General features: G+C 37.2%; 1 protein-coding gene across 5 annotated transcripts in view; it reads right to left on the reverse strand.

Moving 5' to 3' along the window:
• LOC117327265 (ralBP1-associated Eps domain-containing protein 1-like) overlaps nt 1-19,220 on the reverse strand; it is an 85,707-nt gene that overhangs the window by 23,782 nt on the left and 42,705 nt on the right. For all 5 annotated transcript variants that reach the window (XM_033884180.1, XM_033884182.1, XM_033884179.1 and 2 more), the window contains exons 3-6: nt 9,053-9,103; nt 5,297-5,354; nt 2,120-2,252; nt 1,397-1,739 (exon numbers count right to left, since the gene is read on the reverse strand). In XM_033884180.1, coding sequence (XP_033740071.1) covers nt 1,397-1,739; nt 2,120-2,252; nt 5,297-5,354; nt 9,053-9,103 — 585 coding nt within the window. The remainder of the gene's footprint in view (nt 1-1,396; nt 1,740-2,119; nt 2,253-5,296; nt 5,355-9,052; nt 9,104-19,220) is intronic.

Below are 19,220 nucleotides of genomic sequence, written 5' to 3' on the forward strand. Positions count from 1 at the left end.
TCCAAGCCTGATAGACAAGTCTGAAACCAGGATGGAAACCGACATCTGTACACGTATTTCGCTCGAACATTTCTTGGCATTATTTATTCCGTTGTCGATGTGACAGCCCAAGTGTAATGAAACTATATCGGAACTTATTGAAAATCAATATAACATTTACATTTTAGTTAAATGTTGAATGGTTTCTGATGTCATTACCACACAGAAATGTGATACAAAGTGATTTATTGGCGAGGCCATTTCCTCCATTACACGTGGAAGTCTTGTTGTGTTTGTCTAATGTTCCCCGACTCTGACATCCGACACAAAGGAACAGTGTACAGGCATTGTCAAACACCCAAACACTTTTTATTCCTCTGAAGTAAACATTTAACTTTTCATTTCCATTTTTTGGGCATCATTGTTTCTGAGGTAAATGTCCAACATATTTGATTTCAGTATATGTTGTTATATATCATTGTTACTGAAGTAAATGTCCTATACTTTTGAATTCAGTCTATTTGTTATATCATTGTTACCGAAGTAAATGTTCTTCACTTTTGATTTCATTTGTTGCTATATTTCACTGTTATTGAAGTAAATGTCATGTTTGATTTCAATATCTGTTGTTATATATCAATTGTATTGAAGTAAATGTCATAAACTTTTGATTTCACTTTATTTCATTTCCATTTTTTGGGCATTATTTTTACTGAAGTAAATGTCCTACACTTTTGATTTCAGTCTATTTGTTATATCATTGTTACTGAAGTAAATGTCCTACACTTTTGATTTCAATATCTGTTTTTATATAACAATTGTATTGAAGTAAATGTCATAAATGTTTGATTTCAATATCTGTTGTTATATAACAATTGTATTGAAGTAAATGTCATAAATGTTTGATTTCAATATCTGTTGTTATATAACAATTGTATTGAAGTAAATGTCATAAACTTTTGATTTCAGTTTATTTGTTATATCATTGTCACTGAAGTGAATGTTCTTCACTTTTGATTTCAATATCTGTTTTTATATATCACTGTTACTGAAGTAAATGTCCTACACTTTTGATTACAATATCTGTTGTTATAGATCATGATTACTTAAGTGAATGTCCTACATTTTTCATTTCTATATCTGTTGGAATTTCACAAATTCTGAAGTAAAAGCTCTATATCTTTTATCAATATCAGCAGGGAAATAGCACTGATCCATAAGTAAAGGTTTTATTATTTTCCCTTTCAATAATTTTTGGTATATAACTGTTACCAACTATTTCTAATATCACAATAAGTTCATTGATAAATGGAATACTCCTGTTTTAGAATACTGTTCATTAAAAGTATACCATTACCATTAAAAGTTAATAATCTATCGAAGTCTTGAGAAATAATGGAGCAGTGTCTAGTCTTACCATGGCATTCACTCCCATCATCCTCAAATGATGCCCAGCCAGCTTCGTGTGTGGAATTCATTGAGTTAGCAACATAACCGGCTGGAGGCCCTCCACTTGGTCCCCCACTGGGTCCTGTTTGAATCGTGGTCTGAGCTCCACTAGGAATCACTGTCGGAGTGTTGGCTGGAAATGAGTTCTGATTGGCTGTCACCGGGACAACCGCTGGAATGGTGGAAGCTGTTGGGATTGGTTGTATTGCATTCTGGGTAGGGGGTATGACTGGTGGAGAGGAGGGTGGAGATTGTTTCGGAGAGAAAGGTGGAGATTTTGCATTGTGTGGAGAATCGTCTCTGGAATTAATCTGAAAAACGAAATTTAAGTTTTACACTGAAAACATTTCAAGATTTTTATTTGTTGTTACTTTAAATTTGAATTTCTTCATTGGAAGAATACTTTTACAAGAAGCAACTTAAACAAAATCAATAGTATAGCACCATATCAATAAAAGCCTGGGAGAAGTAGCTGTTAAAATCCTGGTAACAGGAAAGATGGCCTAATTGACACTGTTTGTGTAGTTAGATCGTATATCGAGATACGACCCTCATATACATAAACTTATTGTTATGTTAGATCTCTTAAAACATGTGGGTTTAACAGTGAGGAATGTAGGACTTACAACATCTCAAGGCTGTAAGACTTGCATCATGTATAACCATCTTCCCTTTATAAATAGAAATTTACCTGTCCCTGTTGGTCCACACTTCGGTACTGGCCAGAGAGGTTACGACTGTGTGATTTTTTGTTGGCAGGTGGGGGAGGCAGCTGACCAGCAGCTGTTTGCATTGGTTGTTGTGCACTTCCTTGGACAGGCGGCCTGAATTAAAAATAAACAATATCAAGTACAACTGAGGTGAGGGTCAAATACAACTGAGGTGTGGGTCACATACAACTGAGGTGAGGGTCACATACAACTGAGGTGTGGGTCACATACAACTGAGGTGAGTCACATACAACTGAAGTGAGAGTCACATACAACTGAGGCGAGAGTCACATACAGCTGAGGTGAGAGTCACATACAGCTGAGGTGAGAGTCACATACAACTGAGGTGAGAGTCACATACAACTGAGGTGAGACTCACATAAAACTGATGTGAGACTCACATACAACTGATGTGTCACATACAACTGAGGTGAGAGTCACATACAACTGATGCGAGGGTCACATACAACTGAGGTGAGTCACATACAACTGAGGTGAGAGTCACATACAACTGAGGTGAGGGTCACATACAACTGAGGTGAGGGTCAAATACAACTGAGGTGAGGGTCACATACAACTGAGGTGTGGGTCACATACAACTGAGGTGTGGGTCACATATAACTGAGGTGAAGGTCACATACAACTGAGGTGTGGGTCACATATAACTGAGGTGAGTTACATACAACTGAGGTGAGAGTCACATACAACTGAGGTGAGGGTCACATACAACTGATGTGAGAGTCACATACAACTGAGGTGAGGGTCACATACAACTGATGTGAGAGTCATATACAACTGAGGTGAAGGTCACATACAACTGAGGTGAGGGTCACATACAACTGATGTGAGGGTCACATACAACTGAGGTGAGAGTCATATACAACTGAGGTGAAGGTCACATACAACTGAGGTGTGGGTCACATACAACTGAGGTCAATATCTGACACAACTGAGGTGAATGCCATGCACAACCTATGTCAATACCTCAGTTGTCTGTGATATTCAATATGACATACAATTGAGGTCAATATTATACACACCAGAGGTCAATATCACATACAACTAAACTGAGGTCAATATCACATACAACTAAACTGAGGTCAATATCACATACAACTAAACTGAGGTCAATATCACACACAACTGAGGTCAATATCACACACAACTGAGGTCAACATAACACATATCTTCGGTCAACATCACATTCCATTGAAATTAATATTGATATCAGTTGTATGTGAAATTTTAATTGACACTACCCCTTTCCTTTTAATCATTCATATTTTTCATTCTACAGTTTTACCTTATTGCCTTTAGTTTACACGATTTCCTCAAGTTTTAGATTTTACAAGTTGACAGGAAGAAGTCAGTTGCTGTATCAAAAGCTCACTGACACTTTATACCAGGTGAGTTAAACAAGTCTTACACCAGGCTAACAAAGAAAAAAGCCGTATGTTTTCCCGAACCTAATACCCAACCGCAATAACTACACTCATAAACTTCTTACCATAACCATATAGAATAATTCCGTCTGGGTTTGTTTTTTTCCAACAGCAAATTTCTTCCAATCATTCCCATCAAAACAAAAACAGAAGATAAGAGATCACCCACAAACAGAGCCAGAATACAGTAAACATCTTACATAAACCATTGTGTGTAAGAACAAGGCCAGGTCTGTATGTGAGAAATACAGGACCTCTATACCCCCCTCACCGCAGGCTGTACAAACATCTCGTCTGGGCGTAATCAATCTCCTCCACGCCTTCAGTTCAGGCAATTGAAGAAACAGCCGGACAGATCCATAAACACATCAGCAGAAAGTCTCCAATATCTTAGGGAATCATCACAGCACAGACATCAAAAACTACTGAACTTGTCTCCTATATATGCCTCCCTTTAACTAGCTTACCTCAATTTTCAGCACCTCAATATCCGTTCTTTTCATCAAGATCTCGTAACTCAACAGTACTACTGGTATATAATAATAATGAACTACACTGTTCAATTTTTGGAATTATTATTCAATTGTCTTGAATTCTCTGTACTTCACTGTGTTCATTTTTTGAAAAACAATATACCGGAGACCCAGAGTGATTTTGGTGACCACCATTGTGGATGGACACAATCAGACTTAAAGCGGGAAGAAACAAGTACAGAAGAGAAGATAAGGCTGGTGTACTGACTCGACACCTTCCTACATCATTATGGATTTCACCCTCGCTCAGTGTTTTGATGAAATTTTTGTGCTTCATATTTTTCTTGAAATGATGGACAAAAACAATTTCCTTGCCACAAACTCTTCATGATTAAAAGATAAATTAAAAGTGTTATTAAGCAAAACAAAATTGTCCCAACATGTTCATCACGTCTAGAAACATGTTTTAAGTGTTTGGCAGATCTGTGTTTGCTATTCAACAATACATTACTTCATAAAAACGGATCAACAGTTTTAAACTAATTAACCTTTAATTACAACATCTCTAGGGAAACATTCTAGTAAACGTGTCAACAAACAACTTTTAAATCCATGAAAACAACAAATATTTAGAAACTATCAACCTCAAGGGAGCCCGATCAGATGATCTCAGATGTTATTGTATTTACAACAAAGGTTGAAGGGTGTCAGACAAGTAAGTATTATATATGGCTAATGTAGAAATAACGAGATTATCTATCACAAATACAAAAAGTGTTCACAGGAGAAAGGTCCTGGGTTGTGATACTTACCTGTCCACAGTACAAAGGTCCTGGGTTTTGATACTTACCTGTCTACAGTACAAAGGTCCTGGGTTTTGATACTTACCTGTCTACAGTACAAAGGTCCTGGGTTTTGATACTTACCTGTCTACAGTAAAAAGGTCCTGGGTTTTGATACTTACCTGTCTACAGTACAAAGGTCCTGGGTTGTGATACTTACCTGTCTACAGTAAAAAGGTCCTGGGTTGTGATACTTACCTGTCTACAGGACAAAGGTCCTGGGTTGTGATAGGATAAATAGAATCCACATTACAAAGGTCCTGAATTGTCATTGGATAAAGATATTTACCTGTCCACAGTACAAAGGTCCTGGGTTGTTATTGGATACATAGTTACCTATCCACAGTACAAAGAAGACTTAAGTTGTGATTTGATATCTATATATGTATATAGACACTTACCTGTCTGCTACTGAAAGTTCTTGGGTAGTACTTTGGGGTGGAGGAACTAATCTTTTATCTGTAAAGAATGATAAAAGTTAACACATGATTTTCCTGTTTCATATCAAACAATAAAATTAGTAGTAAAATAGTGTGACTTCCCAGAACTAATCTTGTATATATATCACACATAAACAATAGATGCATGGAACTTTCCTAGATCAACACAAAGGAAGGTGTTTACAGAAGTTAGATCTGTCTGACAATACCATCTAGACGTTTCTAGAATTCCAAAATGTTTCTGGTGAAATACCAAAACTCCCGCCTTCCTTCATCACTATAATCATGTACTTTGTCTGCTAGGGACAACGGGCTATGTAGGAAATACACTGTAGGGAAATACAAGCTTTAAGTCTGACGTTAATTACCAAGGACGGATTAGGGATATTTCACCTGATCTAACCCAAAATGACACTGATCACATCCTCTCTGGTTAAATACCTCTTGACAAAACTAATCAGCAAATAAATCCCGGAAGGAAAGCATTTAAAATGAAAAGAGAAAAAAAAATCAATAGCCCTGTACCAAAAAAGGAGCAGAAAACAGAATAACATATACAGCTGAATCAATAAAACGATTACAGATATCAGCATATGTTAAGATTTATTGATCATTAGTGATTCTATACCTGATTTAATAGAGATCTTTATTTTACAATCAGAAAGGCTAAATGATTTGGAGAACTCTATTTAAGTGAGACGAATCTCCTCATCTCTGATCATTATGCCCTACCGAGGAAGGAAATAATCTATTTCAAATGACAATGATCTACGTCATCTAGATGCTTAGGATGATCCTGAAATGAATGTTTCTTTTTTTTTAAATCAAATAAAAATAATTAACAGCTTAGCATCGTGGACAGATATGTTTATTTTACAATTATTTGAATCATCAGGTAAATCAAATGGGAATGATCTCGGACAATATCCACCACAATCTAGAGACTTTTCACTCCACGCACATGAAGAACGGCTAATTGAGTTAGACTGATCGATCCTTGTCACCTTGATGCTTGAACTCACTCTTCGCTTGACAATAAAAGGATCTATCACTTTCAGATTTACTCGGCATGCAATGACGACCGAGAAAAGGGTTCCAACTGCAGTAGCTGATCACTTGGTAAAGCAGACCTATCTATTGCAGGAAAACCTAGCAAGACATCAACTGGCAGGGAATGTGTGTAATCAATAACATGAATAAGTCATTGGCTAGGACACATCCCCGACTAGGACCACCAAGCAATCATCAGTCAAGGTGGCAACGAACATAAAAACTGTTTTTGAACAAAAAAAAAACGAACAAAAAACACAAAAATTCTGACATTAACTGAAATTTATTTTTCCTGAGATTTCAAAACTTATATCCATCTTTTCCCGTAACTCATTACACAGGCATATCTTCAATTTATTCGAAATTTAACCGCTGTATGGATAGGAAGGTGATACAAGGGCTTTTTCTGAGGGACTTTTTGGGGCCGTTAATGCGCCCCATTCCCAATTAAAACTATTTCATATTTAAGCCAAATTCCCAAAATTTGGAGTTTACTCCTGAAAAAGCCTTTCCCAATGCAGCAATTTTTTCCCCAAAATGAGACAAAAAGGCTCCTTCCCAAACCAGTGAGAAAAAGCCCTGGATACTACCACAGGTTTCCTATGCCATTTATATCAACTATGAATGTCATTGCTGGAATGGTGATGTCAACATTATTCTAGCACAATAAAAGTTTGAGGTAGCTGCTTAATAGGGTCAAACTGAAAGGGTAAAATGTATCCATTCCTGATTATTTCATGTAAATGATGTAAACTTTCTGTGTTAAAGATGTTTAACTTACATACAATTTATCACTGCATTTATATATACACCAATCTGCAGCATGAGCTAAATTAGTCATTCGTAAAATTAACTTAATTATTCTGGATTAATAGATAAGTACCAGTACTTAATCACTGAAGCTGTGTAACTAACAATATTTATCAAAAACAAAGGCTGCTTTTCATTTTTATCACAAATAACACATTGTTACATATAAATTATACAGTAATGTTGGGATTCCCTCTTTTCTTTTGTGTGTATGAATCCATTCATCAAAACATAATATCCGTCTTTGACTTTGGCATTTCATTTAATTTCATACACATTCCCAATGTAAGAAAAAACATGAAGTTGTCGACTTGTATTAACTTCTTTGTATTTCAGATCTGTACAGTATGAAATTAAGTTATTTTTAAAAATTCTGTGCTATATCTAGATTCCATCTGTCAGCAGACATCATGCCCGTAGATTGTACATGCATGTATACAATTTTTATTATTGCGTAACTGGTCATAAAACAAAGGCTCTTATGTTACTTTTCTGGTTAAAATTATTTCTTAATGTGAAATTGTGCATGTATTCATGGAGAGACAGAAAGAAATCTTTTGACAGAGGTGTTGATGTAATTTAAATTTGGGTATTGAAAACTACTGGAAAATAATAAATAAAAAACATTTATGATTACAAATAAGTAGTTAATTAATGTATATCATATTAATTACATTTGAATAATGGACCTTTCTGACATTTTTTTTTTTTCAAAACAAAGAATACACAATTGTCAGTTTAATATCAGATTTGTTGATTTCTGGGTTTGTATTATAAGTATTTTCATTGCTTATAGATAAAGAGGAGTTTTGGCCAAGGCCTTATGTAGAAATATTTCCAGTGTTAATTTAGGCAGGGACTGAAACACTGATACTAGATACCACAGCTGTATACAACTTGACTATATGCTTATCACACCACTGTTTAATTAACCTAAATAAAGACAAAAAATTGGGACCAAACCAAACATTTAAGTCACCCAATGTAATTGACTCAAAAGTATTTTACTGTTGAAGATTCAGCTATTTTTAAAATAAATTCTGTATAACATTATCGACTCTCTGGTGATTGGTTGCCCTAGCTATTTCCTTGCTGAATAAATACAGAAACCTTGTATTGCTTCTATTTTCATATACTTGTATCAATGCAGTTAGTTTAACGTTGTTCATAGATCTACAGTCTATTCCTGGCCTTACAGAAATTACGCAAAAGAAGTCACACAATGCTTTTGTACATTACGAAGCGCCGTAAGTTTCCTACAGTTCATTCTCAGTAGACCCATATATATGTCAAGACTGAATCACATGGTGGACAAGTTCATAGTGGGATGAAATGAGTTGGACTTGAGACAAAGTCAACATGTCATATTTGAATAAAATCCAAATAATTTCATTCCCAAATGGATTTGGCCATAATAAGCATACTCCATGTGTTGAGCTTAGACCAAGTAGAAAATCTCTAGAAACGCTAGCCCAAATTATCAGCGATTTTTACAATGTCAAATAACTCTTACAATATCTCTACTGAATTTCCTGTGCAAATGAATCCAGGTATGACAATGTCATTGAGTCCATTCAGGTAGAAACCAAAACTCACAGCTACCAACATTAAGAGTCATTTTGGAGTACAATACTCATATACACATCTCAGGTTGTAACATTTACAATCCATTGTTAGTTTCTTTGTAATTATGTCATTGTTATCTTATATTTCATCAATTGATGGAATGAGTTGATTACTGGAATCAAAAGTATTGAGCAGATTTATTGATAAAATACTGAATCTGAAATATTTCCTAGCAAATATGTGCAAAATCAGGTAAGGAAATCATGAATGAAAATATATAAACATACTTACCAATATCGTTCTGGTTCTGTCGAGTAAACTTTGGAAGTGGAATATCTTTTCCTGAAACACAGAAAACTCTGTTAGATTAACATTTTTGCAGGACACAGGGAAATGTTCACAGTTTCCGAAAGACGCTTCCTGAAACTTTCTTTCCGTTTTCTGTTTGATGTCTGTGTATATATACAACTCTGTATACAAACAATCCACTTAACACATCAGTTCCTGTATTAAAGGTTCAGCTTCACCGACGATTTATAATTAGAACAAAACCTATATTTACCAACAACCTCCTGAGTGTTAATTATGTGTAATACACAGAATTGTTTTCTTTGAAAATCTGTGAAGAGCTCGAGAAAACTTCCCTAAAAAGAAATGTGGACTGTACTTACTGAACTTTCTTGTTTTTATATATATATAACTATACCATGTTCTTGACTTATAGAATATGTTCCTATAACTTACAAGACACTGCTTACCATTTTAACCCTGGAATAAACATGCAGGCTGTGTAAAGCAATACATATCCCCTACCAGACCTGGCTAAAAATAGGAACAATGACCTTGACCTTAGACCCAAAAACCTTGAAACTTGAACTTGTCCTAGATATTATGATCCTTTGATATTTAGATCTAAATCCCTTCAGGAATGAAGATGCTAGGGTGCTGACAAACTCTGGTGTTACGTACAAAGACAGACAGAGAGGAAATCTATGGTTTCCCCAGTTTCATTGGAAGGGGACTAATAAAGGCCATAGAGCGTTGGTGGGGGTGAGGGTTGAGGTGGAGGTGGGGGTTGTGATGGGGGTGAGGGTTGAGGTGAGGTTGAGGTGGAGGTGGCGGTGGGGGTGGGGTGGAGGTGCGGGTTGAGGTGGGCCAACACATAAACTTTGACTAAAAGTTGAGGGGTGCCTTATTGCAGGACAATAAACATTTGTCAGCATTTAAAATGTACCGCATTGGACATATTAGTGGGCTTATTTGCAGGAATGGGTTTTTCCCATATATAACTACTGTATCAGAAATCATGGTCTAAATAGAGATAGGGCCCCGAGAAGCAGCTCTGGAGTGTCTCATAAAGTACTGAGGCAGGCTGCAGACAGGGTTATAGCCATTTATTTCCAGCTAAACTGGCACAATTGCCTCAAATATTTCAAATCAATTTCTACAGGTTGATAAGTTTACAATAATTAGTTATGTAGATACTGTTTCCCATTATATAACCTGTGAATTGTTTTAAATGTGTGACATACCAGAGACAGGTACGGGTGTAAGTTCTCACGCTGTAAATCAATCATTTGGTTTATTTTGTCTAACGTCCTACAAACAGCCAGGGTCATTTAAGGATGTGCCAGGTTTTGGAGGTGGAGGAAAGCGGGAGTACCCTGGGAAAAACCACTGACCTACAGTCAGTACCAGGCAACTGCCGCACGCACGTGGGTTTCGAACTTGCAACCTAGAGGTGGAGGGCGAGTGATAAAGTGTCAAGACAACTTAACCACTTGGCCCCTCACTGTAAGTCAATGAAGATAGTGTAAAAATTTACAAGTGGAAAAATAAAAGGAAACATGTTGATTGATAACATATTTAATGAAATGCGAATCAAATTGGCAAATTGACTTGGCTCATACTCTATCTAGTACCTTACTGTTCCAGGCATTTCATTGATAAATTAACTCTTTTGTAGAGAATGATGACAAAGTCTAAATATTGGCATATATAAAAAAGATAAACATGGACAAATACTAGGCCAAATGTTATCTAGTTTTTTGTATTTCAGTTTAAGTAAGAAAAAAAGTCCATTTCCAAAATGTTTAGTCTCACGAATGTTTGTATTATATGGAGACGGGATAACAGCGTTTTGTCGGACAGGTAATTAGATAACCAAGTCCAGACAGATTCTCAGCAAAAATTACATGTAATCTCGTGTAATGGATGGAAATTTGTCCGAGACATTTAAAAAGGGGAGATAACTGCATTATAGTCAACCATTAACTCTACAGAAATCTAGTAAGAAAAAAATCAATGCTTAATACCTGCTGACGTTAACGTTTCACAATAGTAACAAGCTTATACAACAGGAAATGTCTTTGGTTGTTCGTACTAACAAATAATTACGGAAGAAAACAATAATAACACTACAGAACCCTCGAGTGTTTCCATGTAATCTAAAAACCTTCACTGCACGGCTTCATTTAATTGACAAGCTTACTTAATGAAAGAGAAAACAAATATGACAGCCATGTTTCCCTGGTGTGAATCTCTGTATGAATTATTTAACTAATCAAGTTTGTCGTTTATCATTACAGTCTGTCCTTTATCATTATAGACATTCTATTCAAACATTCCATGGATCCTGATTGTAAACCAGTGTTAGTCCTTGAGTTGTAATGGCAGATAATTCACCGTTACAGTGGATTTATAGCTAATAACCATATAACATATGTATGTGGGTCATCTAATATATTGAACCAACAATATCCCAAGATGGTCGAGGCACTGATGTTAAGGTCGAGGCACTGATGTTAAGGTGATACCAGCTAAATAGTATACAAACCAAGATTTGATGATCAGGCAAATTTTCTATTAGGATTTTAAGTCATTATCTGAAATCAAAGTGTAATATTTACCATTCATAAGATTTGAAAACGAATATCTGCACATACATACTTAATTACACTAGCACAGTTATATCAGTTTACTTTATATTCATTGAAGGGATGACACATTTTATAATAGGATTTTAAGTCATTATCTGAAATCAAAGTTAAATTTAAACAATTCATAAGATTTTAAATGAATCACCTGTACACATATACATATATACATACTTACACTTATATACTCATTAAAGGGGGATAACTCTAGTTATTGGGCTATAGGTATTGACTACCAACAAAAAGCCCCATAAAGCAATCACAGACAAGCGTTCTACCTTGGTCTGATCAACACCAAACATACTGATCTCCTATGTAGACAAGATTATCTATATAATGTTGTGTCAGTGACATAATCAATATTGGTATATTACCACATTTATCTACACAAAAGTCCCCTTTTTATTTTTGCAATATCATCAATTTTAAAAGAGTTAGCAAAAAGTGGATAACAAAATAAGCCCTCCCCAAACTTTAACACAAGGAGAGGGGCTTATTAGAGGATAAACTATTGGTACTAACTATACACTAGGGTAGAGTGGGGTGTAGGGGTGGGGTGTAGGGGTGGGGTCGTTTTGAGGATATATAGACAGCCATTAGGAACTCTGTTTTACCACGATTATAAAAAATGTACTTAATGTCTACACAGAAAAGAGGATAATGACATTTTTGTTTCCATTAAGTAGGCCTGGTCTGATATTATCAGATTCCATGTAAATAATATGTTATTTGACCATATCTAATTCCACGACAAAAATGACAAATTTATCTCTCATTGGTCTAGACAATCTGTTTTATATGAGGTATCAAGACATTTTGCTAACACAGAGTGTGCTGGTGTTATTTTGAGATAATGGAGAAAGACATGGTAACAGTCAGGTATTTTACTAGGCATATCTCTCGTTGGCCTGTTGTCTGAGGAGTCAAACTTCTTGTACAAAGTGTGAAATTTCATTACTACTACAGTCCTAGAATGACCCTAGAGTGATCCCATTACTACTGGGCAACACTGTTAGGATGTCTTTAGAGTTTGCAGAGATGTAAATACTTTAACAAATCTTTGATGTCAGGAGGAATGTCGGTAAGGATAATTAATCACAGACTTATCAATTAAAATCTACTGAAATCAGCTTTATACTGACAAGACAAAAATAAACAGATCATATTTGTTTATTTTTCCTTGAAAACTCGCATTGGGAAACTGAAAAACTTTTTATAACATTATAGAGTATGTGATTACACAAGAGGGAAAACATCTCCAGGCATGAAGTCTCCATGAAACAGGAAAAAAAAAGGAACGCAGCTTTAAAACTCCAAAGTGTTGCTAGTAATTATGTATCCGGTAGGAGAGAGTGAATGATTAGGGAGCCGCTCTCTAGTTCTGTACAATTACCTAAAGTTTTCAGCCATAAGAGCCCACACACTAATGCTTACCAAATTCACCTCACTTCAGCACCAAATTACCCCATATTTCACAAGCAATGTCGGCCATCGCTCTAGGATTACGTAGCAGATCTTGCCATGTTTCGATGGTTATAGACATAGTATGATGAAGCTATATATAAACAATTCATCTGTTATCCAAATTTTCTATATATGTTAATTAGATTAGCAGATTCAAGAAAACATGTGTTTTCTTACAGTAATTTCCTGATTGGGAACCAACCTTTAAATAAGTAAACAATTTTAAAACAAATTTTACATCGGAACCAACCTTTAAATAAGTAAACAATTTTAAAACAAATTTTACAGACAAAATATTTAAATAACTTTCTACAAACATCAGCTAGCTGACATCAAATAAATATTTATATAGGTGGTTAGAAGTGCTAGTAGGTACCAGTCTCAGTGTCCTAATGTAAACTTCTGACAAAGAGGTCTCTGTAACTTGTATGGTACCAGTATGTACAGCTGTCACTGGTACATGTGGGTCTATGGTACCAGTATGTACAGTTGTCACTGGTACATGTGGGTCTATGGTACCAGTTTGTACAGTTGTCACTGGTACATGTGGGTCTATGGTACCAGTATGTACAGCTGTCACTGGTACATGTGGGTCTATGGTACCAGTATGTACAGTTGTCACTGGTACATGTGGGTCTATGGTACCAGTTTGTACAGTTGTCACTGGTACATGTGGGTCTATGGTACCAGTATGTACAGTTGTCACTGGTACATGTGGGTCTATGGTACCAGTATGTACAGTTGTCACTGGTACATGTGGGTCTATGGTACCAGTTTGTACAGTTGTCACTGGTACATGTGGGTCTATGGTACCAGTATGTACAGCTGTCACTGGTACATGTGGGTCTATGGTACCAGTATGTACAGCTGTCACTGGTACATGTGGGTCTATGGTACCAGTTTGTACAGTTGTCACTGGTACATGTGGGTCTATGGTACCAGTATGTACAGCTGTCACTGGTACATGTGGGTCTATGGTACCAGTATGTACAGCTGTCACTGGTACATGTGGGTCTATGGTACCAGTATGTACAGCTGTCACTGGTACATGTGGGTCTATGGTACCAGTATGTACAGTTGTCACTGGTACATGTGGGTCTATGGTACCAGTTTGTACAGTTGTCACTGGTACATGTGGGTCTATGGTACCAGTATGTACAGTTGTCACTGGTACATGTGGGTCTATGGTACCAGTATGTACAGTTGTCACTGGTACATGTGGGTCTATGGTACCAGTTTGTACAGTTGCCACTGGTACATGTGGGTCTATGGTACCAGTATGTACAGCTGTCACTGGTACATGTGGGTCTATGGTACCAGTATGTACAGCTGTCACTGGTACATGTGGGTCTATGGTACCAGTTTGTACAGTTGTCACTGGTACATGTGGGTCTATGGTACCAGTATGTACAGCTGTCACTGGTACATGTGGGTCTATGGTACCAGTATGTACAGTTGTCACTGGTACATGTGGGTCTATGGTACCAGTATGTACAGTTGTCACTGGTACATGTGGGTCTATGGTACCAGTATGTACAGTTGTCACTGGTACATGTGGGTCTATGGTACCAGCAGTGTTCAGGCTCTCTAGCTCATGGGGAACATTACCAACTACCAAAAAAACGTGGGTCAGCATGCTGTGGGACTTTTTTCGGCATAGCCGTCTAATTTGGTTTTAGCCCCGGATATGACGCGACAGATGGCGTTCTGGTCAAGATGAAGTATGTGATTGGTCAATGTAGCAGTCAATGCAAAATGCTGAATATGCAAATGTTGTGACATATATGGAAACAAAAATGGCTTCCAATGTGAATCGACTGCGGTTTAAAACTATAACAGCCTCCGCAATGAAAAGAATAATAGGAAAATGGGTCAAACACAATCCTAGAATTAAACTTGGGAAGCAGTACAATAGATTGTAACAGTTCAAACATGAAAACAGCAGTAATACGGACGCCGCTCGTATTCTGCTTGATTGTTTGATAGTAGGTCATGATAATCTCGGTAATATTTACACAAATACAGTCTGTACCAGTACATCGCTACTGTCACTATACTATAAGAACAGTGTTTACACTTATTTACACATAAATATGTGTGCCGTAATATTTACAGAACGTGTTATTTAACATTTAAACCACTGTGTATAATATCGTTATCCAACTAACCCAGATGGAATATAGATATCGCCTTGTAAACTATCGTGTGTTTGTGTTGCCACGATTTCAAAACAGTCAAGTAATGATCTAAAAATAATTTCCGCGCTAAATTTAGAGGGGGATTCCCAACTAAATCGAGTGGTCAAGCTGGACATAGGGATTTACTGTGAACATTGGAACAGCACAGAAACATAACTGGAAAGGAACAAAACGCGTACATTCAGTGAAAATTGCAACGTTTTTACCGTGATGTCCCTTTTAAATTGAATGCAAGCTGAATAAGTGGATGCATCTATTCAAATGACACATTTGTAGTCTTATTATCACCAAAAATGATTCAAACTGATATAATTTTGTTATCCGTGCTGAAACTGCGCATTTATTAATTACATCGTAGTTCGTTAATTTATTTCACCAGTAGTTTTACATTATAACCACCAGCATTAAAACTATGCCGTTTATCTTTTTTAAAGATATTTCTTGTTTTTCATAATGCTGTGGGACATTTTTTTTCATAATGCTGTGGGATATATTTTTTCATAATGCTGTGGGATATATTTTTTTCATATAGCAGGTAAATGCACTCCCCAGGATCTGTCCTTATGTGTTATAGGGGCAATATGATTTAATGTGTCCTATACGGAATATTGATTTTTTTCTAAATCTGACCTAGTGACTTATCCATTAAGGGCCAGCCGGTACTGGTACATCCTTGTATATCTTGGACAAGTATGGGGACTATCACTCTCACTAACTAACAGTTATTTTATACAGCACCAATGAATCACGTCTATTTTTCACCAAGAGCAATTCTATTCTATTCATCCACTTCATCTGTCAAGAGTGCCAAATCCAATCTTTTACAAGTTTTTTTTTTTTTTTTTTGCCCAGAAGTCATTTATCACAAGCTTTACATCACACATAATCCAGATTAAAGTTGTCCGGCTTTGGGAAGTTAACAGTCTTTGGCCAAATAAGGTATGTCCCTCCTATAATTAGCTATTACATGGACATTTTACCTCTTGGCTACATCACCTGATCTGGATCAGTTTCATGCTTGTCTCTTGGCTACATCACCTGATCTGGATCAGTTTCATGCTTATCTCTTTGGGCTACATCATTTGATCTGGATCAGTTCCATGCTTATCTCTCTTCTTCATCACCTGATCTGGATCAGTTTCATGCTTATCTATCAAGTTTTTTTTAAAGCTTCACTGATTATTTTAATTAAGCAACAATGAACATCTAGAACATTATAATGATTGATCTGCTCACTTTTTATAAATCCAAAACATGCATCGATACGTTACTACTGCCCGGAAAGCTCGAGTGGTGTTTGGCATACTTAAATTATGAATTCTTATTCCTTTGATTCTCAAATCCACATCCAATATATTCACTCTTTTGTTTACTTATAGTATATATATTTCTCTATCAACGTTACAGATCAAGACTTTTTTTTCTAATTTTTTCTGCAGCCCACTTTTTGATTTATATAAACCATTGGTATAGTTCAGTGTATACACATGTGCATGATGTTTTTTTTTGTAAAATTGAAAATGATGAAGTTGATTTAATTAAGGCGAATTCAATGGAATTAACCAGTTACCTCCTAGCTATAGGTATCAACTCTTTAGGCCTCTAGCATCATTGAAGAGTCCTAGATGGACAAAACAGCTGTATGGCACAGTTTAATTCATTTTTGTGTCTATACTGGACAACTCTCAAATTATATTGAATGGTATTAATATCTTGTGTGCCTTTTATACAATCCTAACTGTACAGCCAAGCCTGTAGGGGTAGTATAGGTATGTACCAGACTAGGTAGCTCTGAGGCCTTTACACATAGATCTGAAACACATATAGTTATAGGAATTCATCTGTTACCTATTGAAGAATAAGGACCAATTAATTGTGTGTTAGTTAACATGATTGGAAAGACACAGGGGCCACAGCTGGAAACAGCATTTCTGTGAATACAAGTATCAAAGGCCTAGACCACACTGTAGTAAAGGTTTCCTGTATATACATGTGAGGTTTTATCACTGTGTCTACCAATAACATAATAGGCACACCCAGAACAGACAGCAAACTACCTCAATGTCAGACTTCTAACTACAACAATGTCAGACTCCCTAACTACCACAATGTCAGGCTCCTAACTACCACAATGTCAGGCTCCCTAACTACCACAATGTCAGGCTGCCTAACTACCACAATGTCAGGCTCCTAACTATTACAATGTCAGACTCCTCACTACCACAATGTCAGGCTCCTAACTACCACAATGTCAGGCTCCCTAACTACCACAATGTCAGGCTCCTAACTACCACAATGTCAGGCTCCTAACTACCACAATGTCAGGCTGCTCACTACCACAATGTCAGGCTCCTAACTACCACAATGTCAGGCTCCTAACTACCACAATGTCAGGCTCCTAACTACCACAATGTCAGGCTCCTAACTACCACAATGTCAGGCTCCTAACTACCACAATGTCAGGCTCCTAACTACCACAATGTCAGGCTCCTAACTACCACAATGTCAGGCTCCTAACTACCACAATGTCAGGCTCCTAACTACCACAATGTCAGACTCCTCACTACCACAATATCAGACTCCCAACTACCACAATGTCAGACTCCTAACTACCACAATGTCAGGCTCCTAACTACGACAATGTCAGGCTCCTAACTACCACAATGTCAGACTCCTAACTATCACAATGTCATACTCCTAACTATCACAATGTAAGACTCCTCACTACCACAATGTCAGGCTCCTAACTACCACAATGTCAGGCTCCACACTACCACAATGTCAGGCTCCTCACTACCTCAATATCAGGCTCCTAACTACCAGAATGTCAGGGTTCTAACTACCACAATGTCAGCCTCCTCACTACCACAATGTCAGCCTCCTCACTACCACAATGTCAGGCTCCTAACTACCACAATGTCAGGCTCCCAACTACCACAATGTCAGGCTCCCAACTACCACAATGTCAGGCTCCTTACTACCACAATGTCAGGCTCCCAACTACTACAATGTCAGGCTCCTCACTACCACAATGTCAGGCTCCCAACTACTACAATGTCAGATTCCCAACTATGACAATGTCAGGCTCCCAACTTTGACAATGTCAGGCTCCAAACTTCGACAATTTCAGGCTCCAAACTACCACAATGTCAGAGTCCCAACTATGACAATGTCAGGCTCCCAACTACCACAATGTCAGGCTCCTAACTATCACAATGTCAGGCTCCTTACTACCACAATGTCAGGCTGCTCACTATTAGAATGTCAGGGTTCTAACAACCACAATGTCAGGCTCCCAACTACCAGAATGTCAGGCTCCTAACTACCACAATGTCAGGCTCCCAACTTCGACAATGTCAGACTCCCAACTACCACAATGTCAGACTCCCAACTACCACAATTCAGGCTCCTAACTACCACAATGTCAGGTTCCTATAACCACCACAATGTCAGGCTCCAAACTACCACAATGTCAGCCTCCTAACTACCACAATGTCAGACTCCTAACTACCACAATGTCAGGCTCCAAACTACCACAATGTTAGGCTCCTAACTACACAATGTCAGGCTCCTAACTACCACAATGTCATGCTCCTAACTACCACAATGTCAGGCTCCTTACTACCACAATAGCAGGCTCCTCACCACCACAATGTCAGACTCCTAACTATCATAATGTCAGACTCCCAACCACCAGAATGTCAGGCTTCCAACTACCAGAATGTCAGGCTCCTTACTACCACAATGGCAGATTCCTTACTACCACAATGTCAGGCTCCTAACTACCACAATGTCAGACTCCTAACTATCACAATGTCAGGCTCCCAACTACCAGAATCTCAGGCTCTTAACTACCAGAAT

The sequence above is a fragment of the Pecten maximus genome, chromosome 5, assembly GCF_902652985.1.
Source record: "Pecten maximus chromosome 5, xPecMax1.1, whole genome shotgun sequence".
NCBI classification, from domain to species: domain Eukaryota; kingdom Metazoa; phylum Mollusca; class Bivalvia; order Pectinida; family Pectinidae; genus Pecten; species Pecten maximus.